This window comes from Muscardinus avellanarius (assembly GCF_963383645.1).
Source record: "Muscardinus avellanarius genome assembly, chromosome: 13".
Lineage (NCBI taxonomy): Eukaryota > Metazoa > Chordata > Mammalia > Rodentia > Gliridae > Muscardinus > Muscardinus avellanarius.
Window position 1 is genome coordinate 9,218,477 of NC_137799.1, and position 22,427 is coordinate 9,240,903.

At 57.9% G+C, this 22,427-nt stretch overlaps 1 protein-coding gene across 7 annotated transcripts in view; it reads right to left on the bottom strand.

Annotated features, from left to right (window-relative positions):
• RALGPS1 (Ral GEF with PH domain and SH3 binding motif 1) overlaps positions 1-22,427 on the bottom strand; it is a gene marked incomplete at both ends in the record, with an annotated part of 226,438 nt that overhangs the window by 15,885 nt on the left and 188,126 nt on the right. For 4 of the 7 annotated variants that reach the window (XM_080708692.1, XM_080708691.1, XM_080708690.1 and 1 more), the window contains 5 exons: positions 4,046-4,097; positions 6,020-6,174; positions 7,257-7,383; positions 17,308-17,375; positions 21,596-21,689. In XM_080708692.1, coding sequence (XP_080564818.1) covers positions 4,046-4,097; positions 6,020-6,174; positions 7,257-7,383; positions 17,308-17,375; positions 21,596-21,689 — 496 coding nt within the window. The remainder of the gene's footprint in view (positions 1-4,045; positions 4,098-6,019; positions 6,175-7,256; positions 7,384-17,307; positions 17,376-21,595; positions 21,690-22,427) is intronic. The other 3 variants (XM_080708695.1, XM_080708694.1, XM_080708693.1) reach the window with 1 other exon arrangement.

Below are 22,427 nucleotides of genomic sequence, written 5' to 3' on the forward strand. Positions count from 1 at the left end.
CTCTAGAGGGGCTCCTCTGGCCACTTGGTCCCCGAGGACCGTCCTTCCCGCCTGGTCCTCCCGCTATTCTCTCACACAACAAGGCCCTTTCACAGGGCCTGGAGAAGTCAGGCAGTGGGAGATCGGGGCCAAGGGCTTGGTTGAACTCTGAGACACACTTTCCTATTTTGCTTCTTAAAAACCCATCAGTAGTCATCTCTGATGATATCTTTTAAAAAGTTAAATGTTAATTATTTTCCTAAGTAAGAAAGGAAGGTTTACCTATTATGAAAAATCTGGAGAATACGGGGGTGAAACAAAACTTTCTGAAAAACTCCACAGCCCAGATATAATCCAGACGAAGGCGCTCACGCACCTTCATACACACACCTGTCTGTCTGTACAGTCCGTCGGGTTCCTCTGCACAGCACACCTCTTTGGGATCCTTTGGCCTGTGAGTTCGTATGCTCACTTGCCTGAGTGTCAACACTTGTCCTTTGAATAAGCTGCAAGGCAGCGGCGCGGCCTCCTGCTGCCCCGCCTGCACCACCCTGACCCTTTTTGCTGAGGGGGCCAGAGCCCCGCCTGCACGCACCCTAGCCCCACCCCTCAGCTCATATGGAAAATGCCCTTCAGGGCCAGCTCCCTCCCCTCCCTGGGAAAGTGGCATGTGCTGTGGGGCATTCCTTCTACCTTTATCCCCATGCATCAGGGCTGTCTGGCAGAGTCGCAGAGAAGAGCACGCCCACCCTTGCCCGGCTCCCTGTGATGAGGCCCCTGGCCCAGGACCACCACCCAAACCTCATTCTGGGCGCCGGGGAGGGCCTTCAGGGCAGCCTGGGAACTGAGAACCGGCCAGCGGCTCTGCCCAGCCCCACAGGCCCCTGACCTGGCCAGGGCTGACCTGGAAGAAGAGACAGAGGGTCCCCGCCACTCCCTCCACCCTCACTTTACAGTCCCAGACTGTGGGGCCGGCGCCCCCACAGTGCCCATGGCTCTGGGGGCACCAGTGTGTGCATCTTGAAGCTGGACACTTCAGGGCTGCACTGACCATACATGACCTGAACTCTGGCTGACACCAAGGACCTTTGGGCCCCTGCACTAACAAGCCCCTGTGTGTAAACTCGAGGAAGGTGAACCCACAAGCCGGGGCCAGATGACCGCCCTTGCCGGATACTGAATAAACTCCTGCCTACTCACAGTGGACTTCGAGCCCTCAGAGCAATGTGTGGGGCCTGGTCTGGGGCTTCTCTGCCCTTTATCATGGTATTGGGCCCATTTCTCTCCCTGGCGGGGGCCTAGCTACTTACCAGGGCTGGGGGCTGGGACACTGGTGAGCAGTAGAAGGTGGAGGTCCCTGAGCTTCAGAGCTGGGGGGTTGAAGGGAGCTGGCCCCACCCTGGCCAGTCCCCCTCCTCTCTCCCACCTTGGTTCCTCTGAGTGGGCCTGGCCCTCCCCTGAAGGCCTGACTCTGGGCCACCGCTCTGCCTGCTCAAGCAGGTGAAAGGCCTGGAGAAGCTATAGAGCCTGCCGTGCGGAACTGCTAGGGTGGGGACCTGAGTCGGGGGGCTCCAGGCCCAGATGAGCTGACGCCTAGGAATCTACTCCCCTCTAAACTGTAGGAGTGCGTGCTCTAGGGGAGACCTGGGAGTGGAGGGAGGACACAGTGGGTCCGGGCACTGGCTGCCTGAAGGTTAAGGGCAGAGGAGACCCAGGTGGCAAGATGGTGGCTGAGTGGTAGGAGCACAGAGAGACATTTGACAAGTATTTTCAAGCTGCACGGGGTAACTCCACCCCTACTCCACTCCCAGAGTCTGCAGGAGAGCCTGGAATACTCAGGTGCTTTCCAGGGAGTGATTCTCTGGAGAACAGGAGCCGAGGCTGGTTCCAGTGACTGGGAGCCAGGCCACCGGGGCAGGGAGCAGCTGGCACCAGGAGTACGGGGCCTCATGGGTCTGGGTCTTGGACAGAGGGTATCGCAGAACCCCTCTGCATCTTCTACAAGTGGCCTCCTCCTGCCCACAGCCAGGAGGGGTTGGGCCAAGATGTGGGGCCTCAGACAAAGAGAAATAGGATGTCTTCCCTGCAGGGCACTTGGAGGGCTGCTAGGGGCAGGGCTGGCATCTGCAGAGATGAGCCTGCTGGGGCGCAGTGCTGGGAGGAGACCCCTTCCAAAAAGCACTCGCTACAGGCATTCAGGCAGACGGTGACGGGGATGCTATCAAATGCTGCAGCTTACGGTTCAGAAATTGCATACAGCATCATGTCTTTGGGGCAAGAAACTCCCCCTCCCCATCTTCCTTCCTAGTGGCTCCAATCTCCGCTCTAGTGCTTAAGAGGAAACATAAATGAAACCGCAGCAATGAGCATGGGGTGTAGCAGGGAGCTGCCCTTGACCAACCGTGAATGAGTAATGAGTGGATGACAGGATGGACAGATGGAAGGCTGAATGAATGAACGGACAGGGGCCGGTGCGGTCGCTGTTCTGGGTCTTGGCTCTGTGCTAGACTTCCCCATTCCCTGGACCGTGGCTGGGGGGGATGCCGCTTGCCTTTGGGCCTGCTCATCAGGGTGTGCCCAGGAGCCCCTGGCGTGGCCTGTGGGCACTCCTCCTCACTGGGGGGTGGTCCCAGAGCAGGATAGAGACAGAGCAACTGTCCCTCCAGGAGCCCTGGGGGAAGGGCAGAGAGAAGGAGCCTCCGGGGGCTCAGGGATGCTCACTGCCCTCCCAGCCCCATCTTGGGCTTCACAGACTGACTTGGGGATAGTCTCTGTAGTGGCCACCACCAGCCTTCTGGTGGTGTGGTGTAGTGAAGGGGGCTCCACGGCAGGTGGGTGTAGACTCTATCAGCTCCACCCCTGCCAGATGAGTGGAAGCAGGCAGGTCGCTGCACCCCTCTGAGCCTGCTTTCCCCATGGACAAAGCAGGGGCAGTCCCCATGCTGCTGACGGGGGAGCTGAGGACACAGCAAGTCCGTGCACAGGCAGGGCCAACCTGGCACACGGCAAATGCAGGGACCGCTGACCACCAGGCAGTCCTCTGCCCGTGGGGGCAGCTGGGAGGGCTGACCTCTGGCCATTCTATGATGTGGTGACTGAGGAGACAGAGCTTAGCATCAGCGATGGCATGTGTGTGTGTGTGTGTTCACACACGTGTGTGTTATGGATATGCACGTGCAAGTGTATACACCACACGTGTGACAGTGCATGTGTGCATGTATAAGTGTTAGAGCTGTGTGTAGTGTGTGTGCACAGGTGTGTGTCATTGTGCATGTGCGTGTATATGTGCATGTGCGTACATCATGTGATGAGCTATGCATGTGCATGTGTGTGAGGATGCGTAACTGAGTAAGTCCTCCATGTGTACATGGACAAGGGTGTAACTGCGTGTGTGCGACAGTGTATAGCTGTGAGTGGCATGCACATGTCTGGGATGGCTCACACTGGTGGGGGACCCACCCTGCAGGACAGTACAAACCTGCCTCTCTGGGGCGTTGGTCATCCCTAGATTTCCTCCCGCCCGTCCTCAGGTCCTGAGTCACCAAGGTGCCCTTCGCCTTCGGCAGTGCCGCCCCCGTGGGACACCCCACTCATGGCTCCTTGTCTTCCCAAAGCCCTGGTGCTGGCCCAGGAGGCATCAGCACTGGTGCGTGTGTGATGGGTGATTTTCTGAGTGGGAGGCTGGATACCTGGGCAGACCGGCTCTACACAGGAGCCTCAAGGGTGCACCGCAGGGCTGGCCTCGGCCATAAATGCCCAGTTGTAAGCCTGAGGCCGCGTTTGTGCAACACCCGTGGAGCCCACCAGGTGGCGCTGCAAGCCCATCTTAAGACCGAGCAGACCCATCTGCTCCCAGCAAGTTGGAAGAAGCCCTCCTGGGACCCGAGAGGAGTGGGGCTGCTCAGTGGGGGCAGCGAACTCCACGCCCCTCCTGGCAGCCGATGAGGAGCCATGGGCCACTCCGTGGAGTCCCCGAGGTGGGGCAGGAGGGACAGGGCTGTCCCTGCTCAGAACCTGGCAGCTCCCCGGGCCCTGAGGCCTCCCATGGGAGGCTGTGCTCACTCACCTTTCCAGCCCTGAAGACATCTCTTCACTAAACTCTGAGCTCTCACTACTGCCTGGAAAAGGAACACAGATCAGTGAGTGGGGCGGCCGGCCTGGTGGAGGGGCCTGCGCGCCTGTGCGCTGGGTCTCCAGGCCCAGCCCAGAGCTCACTGGGCTTCCTGACTGCACAGCAGTGTGACTCGGGCTTTTGCTGAGTCTCTGACTCTAATCTGGGAGGGTTGAAAGAACCATCCTGTCCTTCGTTCCTTCCCTCCTCCCCCTGCCTGCCCTCTGGGTGCTCAGGCCTCCCCTGTTGAGGACAGAGGAAGCCAAGGCCTAGCCGCTGATCACAGAGCCGCTGCCTGGCAGGAGATGGAGGGCCCTGCACCCTGGCCCTGGGAGGCGCAGCAGGGGCTGCCCTGTCCTCCCCTCAGCCTGTGCCCTGAGCTGCGGGGCTTCCTGGGCCTCTCCAAGGAGTGGGGCTTTTCCCGGCACTCAAGCATCTGAAGCACTCACCGCACTACTCTCAGACCCTGAAGGCTCCGAGGTTCAGGGCTCTTTGCCTGAAAGAGCACCAGGGCCAGGCCGTGGGAAGGGGGAGGGGAGGAGCCCCCGCCGCTCAGGCCAGTGTAAGCAACAGCTCTCATGGGGGCGGGGGGCCAGCCTGGCTCCAAACGGGGCGCGTGTGCACATGGCCACTTACACCAGACTTGCGGGCCCCAAACAGGACAACCTTGTGATCTCCTGGAACTGGACAGTGCAGCACCTGACTCGATTTCTGCTCGGGAACAGCAGGCCCGGGTTTGGACACAGCCCAGAAAATTTCCTGGATGTCAAACAGCTATTCTGGGCCCAGCCCAGCACTCTTGGGCCCGCATGTCCCAGAGCGTGTTCCTTGGAACCTCAGGCTATCACACTTCAAGAAAAAGGGGTGAGTGAAGACTAGGAGCCCACAGGCTACAGAGGGTTCATGATGCTCGTGAGCATTGCGAAGTCCCGGGGAAGAAGCCTGTTCACCTTTGTTTAGCCCGCCTCTCCCCTGCCCGGAGCCCAGAAGGCACACCTATGCGCCGTGGACACGCTGTCCCGAGCTGTCCTGTATGCCTGCCTACATCCAAACAGGATGGCCTCCTCTGAGGACAGAAGGCAGACACGAGACTTGCTTGTCGCCGACTGTCAGGGGCTGGGAGAGAGCTGCCCTTGGACTGACACGGCCCACCACCTGAGACGGAACTCACTTCAGGGGGATGCGGGGCGTGAGCATCGCCCTGGCTCTTCTGTGGCCTGGGCTCCCCGTGCTCCTGGCCCTCTGCCCTACCGTCCTCGCCAGATCAAATTCCCAGCTCGGCAGCTCCCTGCCCCATCACTGGGCCCTGGAGACGCAGACAGACACACAGACCGCAGAAAGCACAGGCACACCGAACGAAAAGTCACCAGAGGGACGCCGGCCCGACGGCAGCAACGGCAGGGTGGTGCCTTCTGCCCTCGGCTGGCCTGGGCACTGAAGGGGACGGATGCGCGGCCAGACCTGGAGGCTGGCCTCAGCCCTAACCTCCGTGCCCCGCCCTGGCCTTGGTGGCTCAATTTCTGTTCCTCCCATCGACACAGGCACCGTTTCTGCTAATGCTCAGCCTCATCATGGGAGGTCACATTTACCCTCCCTTCCCCGGCTTCTCAGCTTTGCCTTGCAGGGTCCTGGGGCCCGTGGCTCCCCCCAGACAGAAGTATTTGATGGCAGCAGCCAGTTTTGGGAGGTTGAGCTGGATCCAAGTGTGTGTGCAGCAGCTACTTGCACCTGCCTACATACTGGGGGCTACGGACAAGATGAGAACTGGGGCTCTTCCCGAAGCCCTCCGGGTGACTCCTCCAGGGAGCCGCCTCTGCAGGGGTGAGGGGCCACAGAGCAAGGGCACCACTGGGTGCGGCAGTGACACAGAGACAGACGGGAGCACGCCGGGCCTGCGGCCCCTGCCTGTGGCGCAGGCGGAGCGCTTACCTAGGGAGAGTCCATTGGTGGCGGCGGAGGAGGTGAGGGTGAGGCCCCTGCGGGGGCTGCGGGACTCTAGGACGCTGTCGTCCAGGAGGTGCCTGGCTTTCTCCGACGGGAACGTCGCACTTTTACTCTCAACTACACTCAACTGACACATCATACTGGAAACGGAAAGGAAGAAAGAAGGCAAAGCTCCTCATCTGCAGAGCAACCTCGGCCGGCACGCACTCGGTCCAGGCCCTGCCCTCCTGGGGCGTGACCTTGGGCAGCCGCATCCCTTTCCAGAGCCTCTGTTTCTCCACCCATCCACGGAGACTAACACTGCTCGCCTTGCCTGTCTCCCAGGATGAGGATGAGGCTGGTGAAAGATGAGGCCGGGGGAGGGAGGGGTGGCGGCTGGTCTGAGCCGTCCAGTCCTGGCTCCGACGCCTCCTCACCATTGCGAGGACGTCACCTTGCGACCCCCACTGGACAAATCCTTCCAATGTGTGTGATAATGACAGCTGCCTCCCAGGCCCGCAGGCTCTCTGAGAGACCGTGCCCCACGTGGAGCATCTGGTGGGGGGCGGGAGGCGCTCAGCACTCGGCGACGCCTTCCTCCTCCAGCCCGTGAGCTCCTCCAGGGCCAGCCCACTGGGCCAGGGCTGTGCCTTAGTGGCAGAAGACTGGCGGGTGGACAAGAAGGCAGGATGGCAGGAGGAGGAAAGACCAGAAGGAGGAGGGTAGGCAGGAAAGGAGGGAGGGAGCAAGGGAAGGGGACCCATCTGTTGGGAGCCTGGGCTCAATGCCCAGGGGATATGGACATGGCTGCCCAGCCGTGCTCAGGACCCACACATGTTGCCTGGCTATGGACACACGCTGCGGGCCCCCAGGGCAGTGAGCCAGCACGTCCATGGCTCTGCAGGTAGATGCACGAGACACCTAATGCTGTCCGAGGACAGTCCCTGGTGTCCACTGGCCCCTGGGTTTCTGCCAAGTGAGTCATAGCTTGGGCAAGTTTTCTGGCATCGCTGTTGCTGCCTTGTCCGTCCCTGCATCCTTTATGCATTAGCTACAGAGCTGGGATCCCTGTCGATGGCAAACAGACTGTGCTACCAGGTCCCCTCAGCTCTCCCTCCCTGAGCCCCAACCACCCTCAGGACAGCGACACCAAGAACAGGGCCAGCTGGCAGAGATTTCCAGCATCCCTTCGGCCCCGCCCCCGCGGGCAGCCTGCAGCCGAGGCGGCCGCTCAGTTACCCACTTGTTGCCCAGGCTGTGGCTCTTCCTGTGTCTGGGGACAGGTGGCGTGGGGAGGCTGCCGGCCACAGACGCGTCTGGACAGGTGGGCCTCCTGCGGAACCTCGCCGAGCTGGAGTCTGCGGAGGGGCCTGCGGGCAGAGCAGAGGGACAGTGATGGAGGCTCCGGGGAGGTGGGCCCCAGGTTTTGGGAGGCTTCGGCCTGGCTGTCACAGGTGGGACAAGGTTCATGGGACCCAAGTAGCTTCCACTTATCCAATCCTGAGCCCCCTCCCCAGATCACTGACTCCCAGGGCTGACAGCCCACAGCTGCGGTGGCCTGGGTCCTGCTGTGCTGTCCCCACTGGTGGTCTGCTGTCCCAGTCCCTAGTGGCACCTTGAGAACAGGGTCTGACAGACCAATCTACAATCATGGATCCAAGAATCAACCATGATGCTGAAGTAAAGGTTCCTGGTCTGGACTTTGCAAGCCCAGCGGGATCTAAGGAAGGCCCATGAGTGTTGGGAATTGAAACTGTCTTAGCTGAGCTTTGATTCTTTTTAAAAAACATATGTATATGTACACATGCACACTCTATTGGTGCACTGTAATCCTACGCCATAGTGAGGTCCGAGTGATACAGACATGCACACACACAGGTGTGGTGTGCGCCCTCCAGGACCCACCCTGCTCCCCTACATGCTAGCGAGGTCGGTGGTGATACTGTCATATGTGGCTGTTGTGCTATTTGAACCGCTTCCTTCCTCAGTCTTCGTTTCCCCCGCCCATGTCCCCCCCCTCCGCCCCCTCCCACGATTCTCCTGGTCTCTCTCCTCTTTTATTGGAGGTCCATTCCGTTTTCTCGGTAGCTTCCACGTATGAGAGAAAAATACGACCTCTGACTTTTCGAAACTGGCCGATCTCACCTAGCATCCAGTTGGAGTGTCAGAACTACCTAGAGGGTTGGGCCCTCCCGGGAGCACCGTGCATTTTGCAGGAGTTCTGCAGTGACCTGGGGAGGACCCTCTGCTCTAAAGGTGGGACACAGGCAGGCCCTGTCTTGAGGGAAGCAACGCGTGCAGTTGCTCCGAGAGGAAAAGGAAGAATGAGAACCGTCCAGCTTTGTTTTTGCACTCCTGCTGGCCAGGAGGAGGCAGAGGGCGGAGCCGCCTTGTTTATCAGCAGCCCTGTGTGTCAGAAGGCCGCAGTCCTGCTGCCTGAGTCACTGGGGGCTCCCGCCCTGGTCCCTGGTGCGGACTGGAGAAGCCCTTTCTCAAAGTCAGAGGGCGCTGCTCCTCCTGTGAGGTCTGAAGTGGCAGCCCCAGGCCCTGGCGTCGGAGCAGAATGACAATGACAGTCACAGATTCAACGGGGCACACCTGGCGCTGTTTCGTGCCCATGCGGCCATCCTTGAGGGGTGCTCAGCCCCATCTGACAGACGCCAAAGTGGGGCTCGCGGGTCTGCTACACTCGGGAGGCAGGCCCTGAACCCAGGTGTGCGGCCCTCACGGGGCGGGGGGACCCAGTGATCAAAGCTCGGGCACTGGACGGGGACAGACAGGCAGACAGGACAGAGAGACCATGTGTGGGGGATCTGGCAGGCAGGAGGCACTTCCTCCAGGAAAGGTGGAATAGGTTGGTTCAGCTGAGGCGCCTCGGGAAGGAATCGGCCGCGTTTTGGCAGGGTTGTGAGGCATACTCAAACACTGTGTCTGAGCTCGCTCACTCCTCTGCAGTTGACACCTTTGTCATGGCTTCTTCAGAGGGAGGCCAGGAGGCACCCCAGGGACACGCGGCTGGCTCCCTCTCCCCGCCTGCGTGTGGTTCCTGCCTGCTGGCTCTGTTCCCACTTGGAGTTCTCTCTCTTTTCGGTACTGGGGGGTTGAACCAGGGGCATTTTACCTTCAAGCCACACCCCATCCCTTTTTTATTTTGCAACAGGGTCTCACTAAGTTGCCGAGGGCCTCACCACATTACTGAGGCTGGTCTCGAACCTGTGATCCTCCTGTCTTAGCCAATCGATACTGGGATTGCAGGCATGTGCCACCGCGCCTGGCTTTGCCTTACTTTTTCTATCCAGCTCTCGATTCTCCCTCTAGAACTAGGCCAGGATGCATGCTCTCCCCCTTTTTTGCTTTGGAGTCTTAGGAGGCTTGCCTGGCCTCAGATGCCCCTGGACCCGCTGAGGAGGGTGAGCAGGGGTTCCAGCAGAAGAGGCCACCGCCTCCTAGGCCAGTGTCTGAGCTGGCGCTGCTCCCCCGCCCCCTGCATTGTTGACCAACAGCCTGGGTCTGACGAGGAATCAGAAGAATTTCTATTCAGCTGGGACACACATGGGAGGCCTCTCTGCCAGTAAGTGACACCCTCTGCTACCGGCAGACCTCGTGCTCCGCCCGCCGCAGCTGGGGTGGCCCCACGTGACGGTGCCAGGGACACGTGTCTCTGGGGCCGTTTCCGAGCCGGGAGGCTGGCAGGCGCATCTGTCCCGTCTTGGGCTGGGGCAGGATGGGGTGGGTGGCGCTGACAAGCCGGGGCTCTGGCTTTTGCAGCCGAGGGCAGCCCCACTGCCCAGCCTGATATGGCCTGGACAGCTGGAAAATCTGACCGTGTGGCTTGGCCATCGCAGAGGATCGCTCTATTTTTCCTCAGCATAATTTTTCCATGAATAATCTTTAAAGCCCTTTAAGTGGCCGTTTCTTTAGCAGTTTTATTGGAACATATGAGAACCGGCAGTCTTTGTGGGGAATGAGATATGTGTTGAAAAAAAATCTGGTTTTGATTATATTTTCCTCAAGAAACCAACATAATGTCCCAAAGACCACTTCATTGATTAGAAGGGGGGGGAGCCCGGGGCCCTTTCTTTAATAACGGCCTTGGAGAGTCCAGGATTAAGAGCGATGAGCAGTAATAGCTGAGGACTCTGAATCCAGAGGCAGCCGGGCTCCGAGCGATCTCGGACGAGTCACCTTTGAGCCTCGAGGCTGCACCTGTAGGACAGGAATGCTGGCCCTGTCTCTGCAGCCTTCCAGGGAGGAGTCAACCACACCGCACCCCTCCCTTCCCAGCCACACATGTTTACTGAGGCCTGATCTTGGAGCCACACCTGGGCCAGACACCAGAGCTACACGGTGGGGTTGACAGTCAAGTGTGGGAGAGGCCACTGCACCCGGGGGCGCCCACGGCAGTAGGCGGGAGCCCCAGCCGCACCACTCGCGTAAGGACACCAGTAGCGATGGTGACAACGATAACCACTGTTCACTGGGTGTTTACGAGGCGCCAGCACACATGGCAAATGCTTTGCCCACACGATCCTAGCAGGCCCTGCGGTGGCGCTGCCACACAGGTGCCCTTGTTGTCATCTCCATTTTAGGACGTGGAAGCCAAGGATCGGAAGGAGTCAGGAACTTGCCCAGGTGAGCAGCCAGCCAGGGAGCGAGAGAGCCCTGAGCATGGTGCATCTGAGATCAGAGAAGACTCCTGGAAAGTCTGCCATCCCAGCTGGAGCGAGAGCACCGGCGCCAGCAGGGACGGCGGCAGAAGGAACGTCATGAGCAGAGGCAGGTGACCAGAGACCAGGGCCTCGGCGGGGCCTGGAGTTTCGTGAGGGGAAGGCTCTGTGTGCACTCAGGTTCCTACCTAGGAAAGCTCCCTCTGGCTGGAGCGCAACTGGATGCGGCCAGGACTGGAGGCTGCAGGTGGTAGGAGGATGGAGGGGGCCAGGCAGAAGCATGGGGGTGGGGAGGACTTGGGGCAACGCTCGGGGAGGGTGCTGCACACTCACAGCAAGTTGGAGGGGTGGCGAGAGGCCCAGCATGGGCAGATGTGTGAAGGCCACTGTTGGGGCAGCACTCGGGGCTGCCAAGGAGGGCGCGTACTGGGCTGGGAAGCCTCATTCCCACGGGCTCCTGGCGGCCTCCAAGGCCTGTCTGAGGCCAGCGCTGCCCTATTCCAGTCTGCTAGAGGGGTGCTTTCCAAGTCTCACACATCGGAAATTAACGGGAGGCAGCTGGGACTGAAGACAAACTCCTAAACTTGGAGTCACAAGACTTGGAGTCACACCCCTCTGCCCCCGGCTGAGCTGGGGCTCATGCCCATCTCCTGGGCACATCTTTCCTTGCTGGAGGAAGGCAGGGCACAGCCATTGCCCTGTCTGGGACTTCTGCCAGCACCATCCCAGCCACTGATGTGCACAGTGGACTTTTGCCCAACTGAAGGGCTCAGTGTCCTGGGTTTCCTGCCTGCCAGAGCAGATAGCCCTGTTCCCAGACTGGAGACTCGGTCCTCCTGGGTATGCCAGAGCCTGGGCTCTCAGTCTGTTTGTGCTGAAGCCCTCCTCTCACCAGGCTCCACGCTGGGCCTGGGAGCTGGGCACAGCCACGGTCACACACATCCTGTCCCTCACACGCGCAGCTCTCATGGGCCCTCACTGCAAGTCAAGAGCTATCTGACCCACCATGCAGAAGGCCCGGCTCCTTCCCTCCTGAAAGACAGAAGCCAATCACTCTTTGACTGAGCAGAGTTTGGGAGCGGCTCTTCTCACAGCCAGGAGATGCAGATTCCCAGGTCACAGGGAGCCACGGGTGCCCGCCCCTGCTGGACAGAGGTAGCTTCAAGTCCCGGCCCTTCTGCTTGATCTTGGTGTGACTGACTCCCTCTGGAGGGGCCCTCACCAATTTATTTTATTTTATTTTATTTTATTTTTTTGTGGTACTGGGGATGGAACCCAGGGACCTTCTACCTCTGGGCTACACTCCCAGACTGATTTTATGTTGTGTTTGGAAACTGGGTCTAAGTTGATGAGAGCTTCATTAAGTAGCCGAGGCTGGCTTTGAACCTGCGTGATCCTCCTGTCTCCGCCTCCCAGGCGCGGGGATTACAAGCGTGCGCCAACACGCCGGGCTCCCTCACCCATTTTAAGATAGAAAGGTTTCCAGAGGGAGGAGACCATGGGAAGCAGAGGCCCTACCCTTGTTTCCGGGCTGTGCCCCTCATAAAGCAGAACAAGGGGGTCTCCACAGACCACCGAGGGACTCAACAGACATCTGCTCTGGTGGGAGGCCCAGGGACTGCTCGCCCTCACGCAGGTGGCTGCCAGGTGGTGGCCACCATGATGGGCTGGCTGGCACACAGGTCTGTCAGGGCGAGGTGGGAACGGCCTCCCCCAGACTGAGCCGGCCCCTGTGAGGAGGCGTGGTGCCAAGGGCTTGAGGGGATCTGAATGAGAAGCTGGCAGAGGCGCCTGACTGAGGGGATGCACAGGGGTCCGTGGGGCCCCGGCAGGACTTAGATCCCCGGGGCCAAGGACTTGTGGAAGCTTTGGACACAATCACAGTGCCCAGGAGGGCAGCGCAGCCTATGGACCGCCGGCTGGGAGGGGCTGTGCCCAGGCAACAGTGACCTCTGCTCTGTGTCCCACCTGAGGCTGTGGTCAGCAGGCCGAGGGACGTGGAGAAAGTTTGGGGAGAGAAGGCCATGCTCCCCTGCCCTCGCCCAGCTAGGGCGAGGCGGGGCCTGGTGACAGATCAGGTTTGGTGTGTTGATTCTTACACAGAACTAGCACCTGAGGACCTGAACTAGCACCTGAGGGGAGACGGCGGGGCTGTCACCAAGGGCAGGGCTACTTGCACTGCGCAGTGCGTGGCCCTGGGACAGAGCCTCACTTGCACCTTGCTTGTCCCACGTGTGCGAGGCAGGTGACACTGCCATCCAGACCCCTGGGCCCCGCAATCGGCCCAGCCACTTCCTTCCTGCGTGAGGCTGAGCGAGCACACCGCATCTTCACCTGCAGCATGGGGACGGCCCGGGCCGCCCCCAGGGTGGGAGTCGGGGCGCGGAGTGAGAAACTGGGCTGAATCCACACTCAGTGCAGTTAGCTGCTATGATGAGGATGAAGATGGTACAGCAACTCCCAAGCTTGGCTTCCCTCCTCTGAACAGGCTGGTGTAAAGTCCATGACTGCTCAGTGAGTGGCGGGGCCTCTGCCCCCGCTCCTGGACCGGGGTAGGCCTTTGGTGCCCAGACCCACAGAGTGAGGCCAAGGGGATGCTGTGCGGCTCTGGAGACTGTCTCATGGAGACACCAGGATGAAGCTTACTTCCTGCTGAGACATTTGCTCTAGGGCACCGCAGGGCCATGCAGGATCGGATGACCAGGAGGCTGCCATACTTGAGGAAGCCCAGGCCACATGGAGAGGCCATGCATGTGTGTTTTGTGACGCTGTAGCCGGGGCTGCAGCGAGCAGCAAGTCTGGGCATCTTAATGAAGACATTTGCAGATGACTGGCTCAGCCCTGTGTGACCCATTTGTCTTTAAACGGTTTCTCTGTGCCCCTGGGTCCTGGGCAGCATGGGATGAGGAGAAGGACGTGAGTGCCTGAGTGGGTGGGTACCTGAGCGGGAGCTAGGTGGGGGCCGGGGGCTCCCCATCCAGCTCCTCACCCCTCCCTCATCTGCACACTCAAACCTTCCTGGGGCTGAAGCTTCTGAGACGCAGCATATGGGAGGCGGCCTCAGGGCCTCTCCCTCCCAGCCTCAGGGCCCAAGGCTGCGGAAAGCATCCATTCCCAGGAAAATGAAGGCTCAGAGGGGCTAAACCAACTGCCCCCGGTCCCCCGGCTTCGAGGCCCTGCAGCTGGGCCCTGAACTTAGGTCTCCTGGACCCTGGTGGGGGGCAGAAAGGTAGCTCAGACAGCAGCCCTGAAGGCGCAAGCGCAGAAAGCCCAGCCCAAGGCTAGAGCTCCCTGGACTCAGCTGCTGCCCAGGAGTCTTCAGAGGAGACCTGTCCACTGGGGAAGCCAGTGGAGGCAGGGCAAGGCACGCTGAAACCCTCTTCAGCTCCAGCGTGCAGACGTCACCTGCCCTCTCTGGGGTCAGCTTTCCACGTGAGTTTTTCTCTCCAGGAAAATAGGAGTCCATTTATACAAAAGGACCAGTACATGTGGGGTAGGAGGAGCTGACGACGTGGCATCCCTGGCACTTTTTCTCCACTCGCCTAGAGACTGAGGCCGTCTCTCCTTCTCCTTCCTCCCAGTCTGTCGGTGGAGGGCAGAACTGCCTGTGTGGCCATTCCCAGGGGCAAGAGGTAGGAAGAGCTCTCTGTGGGGTGCAGAGGCCACCCCAGACACCAAGGGGGGGGAGCAGGAGCTTGGAGGCCACTTCTTTGCTTTTAAAAACATGTCCACAAAACCCACGACTGTGCCACTCAAGGGCAGGGTCTCCATCTCCTCTCCTCGATACTGAAGATTGAACCCAGAGGCATTCTACCCTGAGCTATGTCGCCGTCCCTTCTAAACATTTTTGTGTTTTGAAATAGGGTCTCGCTAGATTGCCAGGAGCCTCACTCTGTTGCCGAGGCCATCCTTGAACCTGTGACCCTCCTGTCTCAGTCTTCCAAGTACTGGGATTACAGGCGTGGGCCACTGCACTCATCTTGGAGACTGCCTCTGATGTTAAGGCTCAGAGAGACCTGAGATCATGGTCTCTCAGTGCCAGGGTCAAGGTCTTCCAGTCTTTGAGGTGGGGAGGTGGGTTAGGGAAGGGCCAGAGAGCGCCCCACCCCGCGCGGCCAGCTCCTGCTCACACTGGCCTCCTCTGTTGGAACATGCCAGCCTGCGCCCTGCTTTTGCTGTCTGTCTCCTGCACCGAGACGTGAGCTGCAGGAGAGCAGGTGGAGCTCGCCCTTGCTGGCACCTGGCTCACGGCAGGTGCGTGGCCCGTGCGAGCCTGCAGCATGTGGACCTTGAGTGAAAGAGCGAGCACATCTCGGGGCCTCTCCTTGGCAGGTGTGGGGTGTCTGGCTGCTGGGGAGAGCCTGAGCTGGATCCCCCCCACACACACACACACAGGGGAGCTGAGGGAGGCTGCGTTCCTCCTATTCCTGGACTTCAAGAGCCACATTCCTGTCCCTGAGAGTGGTCGGGCTCCTGCCGCGCAGGTCGTCTCTTGCCAGAGCCGGGACCCCTCCCTGGAGCTGCCCTCTGGTTTTGCCCTCTCCAGGACCCGTGGCCGCCGGGGGCCACAGCAGCGCCCACCTCTATGTCCTCTGAGCCTTCCAGACCCTCCCTGGCCCCCGCGATCAATGCAAACCCTCATATCCTGCCTCCAGGGCTGAAGCCAGGACCTGGGGAGGCGGGTGGAACACACTCCGGTGAGCCGCGCACACTCCACTGCGAGAAAGCTGTGGCGCCGGCACTTCTGATGGCCGCACAAAGCCAGCAGTCGGCCCCTGCCAGAACCGCCTCCCTTCAGGGATCAGGTGTGCCCAAGGCTCCGTGAGGGGCTCCAGAGCTGGGGCTGAGGGCTGAGGGCTGAGGCAGGCCCGAAGTACTGGGTTCCAGGAATTCCACATGGGCCCTTCCCTTGGGGGCTTTTAGTCTGCTGGGGAGGACAGGCCCGGGACACACAGCCCACAGCTGACTGGAGGGACATGCCAGGCAGGATTTGGAGAGGCTGACCACAACAGGCAGAGCACTGGGTCAGGGAGTCAGTGCTAGGGTCTGCAAGCCCGGGGCCTCAGTCCCCTGCTCAGCTCAGCTCAGCTCAGCTCAGCCCAGCCATCGCAGGGTGGAAGCAGGCAGGCAACGTGTCCAGGTGGGTGTGCCTGTGTTGAGTTCTGCACAGAAAGCAAGGAAGGCGGACTGGGCCAGGGCTTGCCAGCCCCTGTGAAGTGGGCCCTGACTGGGGCTGGGGCTGGGGCCACAGGAAAGGCTTTGCTGGGAGCAATGATGTTCAGCAAATATGTGAAGGCTGATTCAGTAACAGAGGCAGCGTGTGTGTGTGTGTGTGTGTGTGTGTGTGTGTGTGTGTGTGTGTGTGTTTTAACTGGAGATTAAACCCAGGGGCATTTTACCTCTGAGCTATAGCCGCAGTCCTTTTTATTTTGAAACAGGGTCTTATTAAGTTGCAGAGGCTTCCCTTGAGCATGTGATCTTCCTGTCTTAACCCTCTAAGTACTGTAAGATTCTGCTCAGAGGCAGAGTCTTTTTGAATTTTTTTTTTTAATTGGGGATTGAAACCAGGGGTATTTTACCTCTGAGCTATACCCTTAGCCTGATTTTTTATTCCTTATTTTGAAACAGGGTTTCACTAAGTTGCAGAGAGCCTCACTAAGTAGCTGAGGCTGGCCCGCAAACCCAGATCCTCCTATCTCAGCCTCCCGAATGCTGGGATTACAAGTGTGCACTACCATGCCTGGCTTTTGAGGCAGAGTCTTAAAATGGCACCCGCCAGCACCACGAGGCCAGAGCTGCACCTGAGCAGTGCGCTCCGGGTCAAGCCTGAGCCGTCTCAGGTGAGCACGTCACCTCCCTGAGGTCCCAAGATAGCCCACGAGGAGGGTGCGTCCTGAGCCCACTCCACAGCTTCAGTGTCCACTGAGCATCTTACAGGCATGAGCTTGCTGTGAGAGAGTTCAGAACGGACAGAGATGGGAAGGTGGAGACTGGACCGGCAGGGGAGCTTTCCCGGGGACACCCTTGGCAGGGGGCCAGGAAGGAGACTGCAGAAGACGTTTCAGCGGTGGGCTCGGGGGAGCAAATCGAGCTCCAGTTGGCACTATCTTGCCCTGGAGGTGTGGACCGCTGCATCCTCTAAGGCTCGGAGGAGCAACCGTGTCTCCATCTGCCAAGTCACCAGGGGACTCAGGGGTGCCAGGTTAGGTTCTTGCATGTAGGACTGAGCTAGCAGAGTGCACTCCAGGTCTGGGGCAGAGGCCCTGCAGGGTGGGTCTTGCCGGAGGCTCCGGGGTATGGTGGGGCTCTGCAGTTCCTTTCTGCAAGGCACCTCAAGCACCCCTCAGGGGCACACAACCCTGGGCCCGCAGCCCCAGTGCTAGGGGTCCAGAAGGAGATCCTGGCCTTCCTCTCCCTGTGCATGCCCCCAACATGGGGCTCGAACCTCACTATTTTGGGGCTTGTAGTCAGGAGGCTGGCAGATGGGCACGGGAGGCCAGGAGCAGGGACAGCAGAGCCCACCACACCACAAACTCAGCTCTGCCCTTTGGCAGCAGGCGAGGCCAGCCCTGGCCGCCACACTTGGGCTACTGGGGGTTCCGCTCCCACTGGAGGCAGTTACAATACCTGCGAGATCTTCCTTGGAAGAGACTAGTCTTGGAGAGCTGCTTCCCGGTTCGATTCTGAGCGACAGTCTGCAAACAGAGATTTTCACAAGATCAGACTGGCCCTGGATTATCACAGGGGTGAATGGGAGATGGGATGGCTGTTAAGGGTTACAGTCATCATGGAACCCAGGAGCACTGAGAGACTGTCCCTCCTACATCTTGGAGGCATTCCCATGCTGAAGAAACGATGGTTAAGGAGGGCAATGTAAAGTGAGCAACTGTGAACCCTCATATCCTAAGCATGGTACAGTCATTCTCAGGACAGCTCCATGACCAGGTACGTTTTGTGAGTGAGAAAACTGAGGAGTAGTGAGGGTTAAGTAGACTCCTTTCCCAAGTTCCTAGGGCTAGCAAGTGGCAGAGTGGCACCCTGGGGATGTCCCAGGCGCAAGATGACAAGAAATGGTCCAGCAACACAGAAGGCCTCTCACAAAGAAGGAAAGAGAAGGGAGGAGGCGCTGTGCTGGAGCGGCCCCAGGGCAGAGGAAATCCCCCAGTGCCCTGGGCGGAGGAACGACTTAAGAATGTGGGCTGCACACAGCAACATCCACAAAGTGAGATGGTGAAGCAAAGTAATAAGAGGAACTGGACAGAGGGGAACCAATCGAAGGCAAGAGAAGGCTGGCTGAGTACCTAGCTGGGAACAGAGCGCCCGGGAGCCCTGGAGGTGAGGAGGAGATCACAGCCTTAGAAAGGAGCTCAGGGTGAGGAAGGCAAGAGCATCCGACACATTGCTCCCTGAAAGACAAAAGCCAAGAAACGGCCTAGAAGAAGTCAAAGATGGAAGCCAATGGAGCAGCCAAGAAAGAGCATGGCACCCGGGATTTGGCACAGAATTCCTGGCTCTAGGCCTTCCCTGGCGAGCTTTCAGACTTCACGGGGTCTTCACCCACGAGGCAGACAAAACAAACCACTTCCAAGCAAGGGAAAACGGGACTTGCTTGAGTCCAGCTGAGTCTCTGAAGCAGCCTTTGGTGCCAGGAGGCGATGGTGCAAGGCCCGCAGGCCCGGGCGGGGGGCAGAGGAGGGCAGGCAGCACCGCGGGCCTGGCAGAGGCAGACATTTCCACAGAGAACCAAGGAAGCATGGGACCTGTGAGGGCAGGGGAGGCCCCTGCTTCCTGGCAGAATCCAGCTCAGCAAGGGGTTGGTTTCAAATAGAGACTCCGGGGATGGAGATGTGGCAGAGGAACAGCAGGTGGTAAGAACCGAATCTCTTTAAAAATACGACATGGTAGGAATTACGATTCCTGAACATGATGTTTATGTTATAAACTTGGACTGTGAGGTCCAATAATAATACAACTAACAAGAAACTTGAAGACGGCGAGGGGGAGGTGAAGGAGGGGCAGCCGTAACCGTCTCATCTTTCATCCCCAGAGCCAGCTCGTACTGTCAGCGGGAGACCCTGCTTACGGGTGAACTTACTGACTCAGGCCTCGTGGCGTTTTTCCTAACCCCATTAATGACTCTTAGGAGGCTCCTTTCGAAAACAATATCTCTCGTGGTGAAGAAATACTTGTTTAAAGAGCAGCAATTGTTTATCTTTTATTTCAGTTCCATTTTCTGGTTGAATTAAAATTAAATTAGTACCTTTAATTAAAAATAGCAAGGATAGTATGATCCATTTTTTTCCCCTGGGGATGACTCCAGGGGCATTCTACGTTAGAGCTATACCCCTGGCCCTTTTTATTTTATTTATTTTGAAACAGGGCCTACGTTGCTAAGGCTAGCCTTGGACCTGTGATCCTCCTATCTCAGCCTCCCAAGTACTGGGATCATAGGCCTGCATCACTGTGCCTGGCAGTGTGATTCGATTTTAATCAACTTCATCCTTGCATCCATCCATCTGTCCATCCTTCCCTATGTATACATAAATTTCCATGCATAGAAAAATGTTCAAAACTATGTTCATTTAATGCTAATGGTCATCCTTTCCAGGTGGTGGGAATTAGGGTAATTTTTCTTTTTTTTTTATGGTACTGGGGCTTGAGTCCAGGGCATTCTACCCCTAAGCTATACTCCAACCCAATTTTTTTTTCTTTTTTTTTTTTTTTGGTGGTACTGGGGTTCCTGGAAGCCCTTCTATCTCCGGGCTACACTCCCAGACCTCTTTTATTTTTGGAAATAGGGTCTCCTAAGCCAGCGCGGCTGGCTTCGAACCTGCGCGATCCTCCTGTCTCTGCCTCCCAAGCGCGGGGATTACAAGCGTGCGCCACCACGCCCAGCCTCAAATTTTTTTATTCTTTATTTTGAAACAGGGTCTCATTAAGTTGCAGGGTCTCACAAGTATCTGAGGCTGTCCACGAACCTTTGATACTCCTGTCTCAGCCTCCCAAGTCCTGGAATTACAAGCTTGTACCTCTATGCCCGGCTATAATTTTTCTTAAATCAATAAACTAGACCCAAGGAAGAGAAAGCATGGTTGGACCTTCTGGAGCAATATCTCAAAGAAGATGGGGGCAGGGTGTCAGGCAGCTGATGTCATCAATGTCCTAAGTACACGGCCACATTGCTGGGGGGAGAAGCCGGTCTCTGGGTAGAAGGTGGTCCCCTTCTACCACAGGTCCTATCCATTTCTTGCCACTCAGTCAGGACCTTTCTGGGAAGGGAGCCCACCATGATGGTGGTCAGGCTGGAGATGCCCACTTTAGCCATAACAGGGGCCTCTGTAAACCCCAGGCTGACTGTCCTTTAGCATAAAGTGCTAGGGTGCTTTATGGCCTTCCGTACAGAAGAAGTAAATATTCACAACCTGCAGCCCATGCAAGGATTGCCTCATGGTCATAAAGTATTATTAGGCCCGTTTTTCTCCTTAAAGCATATTAGCGTTAATGAAAAACTACTGTCTCTTTAATTGTCAGACTGGTGCATGAATGGAAAATATTATCCCAGATCTGGAGTGGGAATAATTTTGCACTCCAGGCCAGTCTTTTCAGGAACAGCAAATGCTCTGTAAATAAAGCAAGCTCAATTTGTGAGGAATGTAATTTTAATGGTAATCTCTGGCCTTTATCTATTCATGCTACTATTATGTAATAGGTCACAATTTCATATTATATTTTTACAAATTACTTTATAATAACAATTAAGACATTATGTCTATGTTCCCCAAAGAACATTAGAATATAGAGAGCTCTATAGAAGATAAATCTCCATGCAGGCCCCACCCCAGACATTTGGATGGTTTAGAAAGAGTCCGGGGCAGCTCGGATTCACAAGCCAGGACCACGGAAAGCTTCTGCAGAGCTGGCCAGGCGGGGCGCTGTTGAGCAGCCATTTCTAAGAGTCCTCTGCATGACTGGGGGCGGCGGGGGTGGGGGGTGTAGTCTCTACAGTTTTCATTGACTTGGAAGAATATCAAGTAAGAAGAATATCAAATTTGTAGACACAAAACTGGAAGGCATTAAGAAAAACACCAGATAATGGGGTTCAATGGAATCATGGTTTACTGGAAGCAACCATAAGATAAGATTTAAAAGAATTCCCATAAAGTTGACATTTACGTGGGAAACCAACAATTACAAATGCCTGGGACTGGCCTTGATACCAGATCATATGCAAAAGAGCTGAGGCTCTTAGTTGACCTGGTGCTCAAAATGAACCCAGGGGATGGCCAACCAATATGGCGGAGTTGAAAGGAAAAAAAAAAAAAATCCTTTTTCTATCCTTCCAATGACCCCAAATCCTAAATATATTCCCAGGTGCCACCCAATCAGAAAGAGCAGAGAAGCAGACCGGAGGAGTGGAAGATGAGCCCAAGGGTCAGGGGGTCTTTCTGAGAAGTGGTCTACCAGCGGCTTCACAGGGATGGTGCTGGGGCCTTGGCTGGTGCCACACGGTGAGTCCTGCAGACTATGAATCAGGCTCTTGGAGAACTCTGATGGCTGGAGCCATGGTCAGCACCACGGAGGAGAACCGGAGCACCGAGTCTGTGCTTGTGAGGGCCACCGTGCAGAGCCGTGGAGCCCACACGCACATCCCCGGCCGCACAGGAAGGACATGCTGACAAGTGAACACGACGCCGTCCGCAGTCTGTGTGGCTGGGAGGCGGGGCTCCGGTAGGTGTGTGTGGGGTGTGTGTGAGGGACTCTGCAGACGGCACTGCTGTGGGGCCCGAGGGTCTGAGATCCCGCTGTACGCGATGCTGTGGCGGCTACTCACTGGTCCCACAAGAGCCAGGTCGCCCTCGAGGACCTGCGCGCTGGGGACGGCAGCGGCTGGACGCGGGAGTGGACGGGGACTTACTTGTAGTTGTCATCTTCCACAAACTTCTGGAGCTCTTCAATGTAGCGTACGGATTTCAGGTACTTCTGCACGTGGGGCAGGGTTGTGAGGTGGTCTGAAAAAGAGAGGCAGAACCCAGAGGCTTCAGTCTCCGTCCCCAGGCCCCGGGGGAGGCACAGGGATCGCTGGCTCGGATGCGCCTTGGGGCCAGGGCCTGTGTTGAGCATGGAAGGGTGGTCAGACCTGGGTTGACCCCAAACATTTGGACCACACACACCACCCTCCAAGTCTACCACAGTTTGGCTGGGAAGAAGAAGCTGAAGCCTCTATTCACAGGGGAGAGATGGCGCCTGGCCTCCAGGACACAGTAGAAGCAGCTTTCTGTTCCCCAGTAGGTTTCCACCGAGGGCGCTGGGCGAGCCTCCCGTGCCTGCCCACTGCCGGTGTGGCAGGAAGGTAAGACCCACGGAGCCAGGTGCAAAGGCCTAACCCAGATGCTGGGCCGTGGCTAAGACTGTTGCATCCTGGAAAGAAAGGGAGGGGCCCTGGGTCTGAGCAGCTGCCTGAGCCGGGCTCTGCACCCGCTGAGTCCTCTCTGTCTTAGCCTTCACTCTGCCTCACCTAGGAGAAAGAATGTCCCCCATGCACAGAGGAGGAAACTGAGGCAACCCGCAAAGGCCGCGTCCCTGAGACGTGGCAGAGCCCTCTGGGGTGGCCCCAGGTCCATGCTCTGCTGCCTCTTTTCCCAAGGAGACGGACACTGGTTGCTCTCCACACACCTTGGTGGTCCCTATGCTTCTCCTGGGGGGAGTGGCCACGGGGCGGGGGTAGTCAAGTGGAGAGGTGGAGGGAG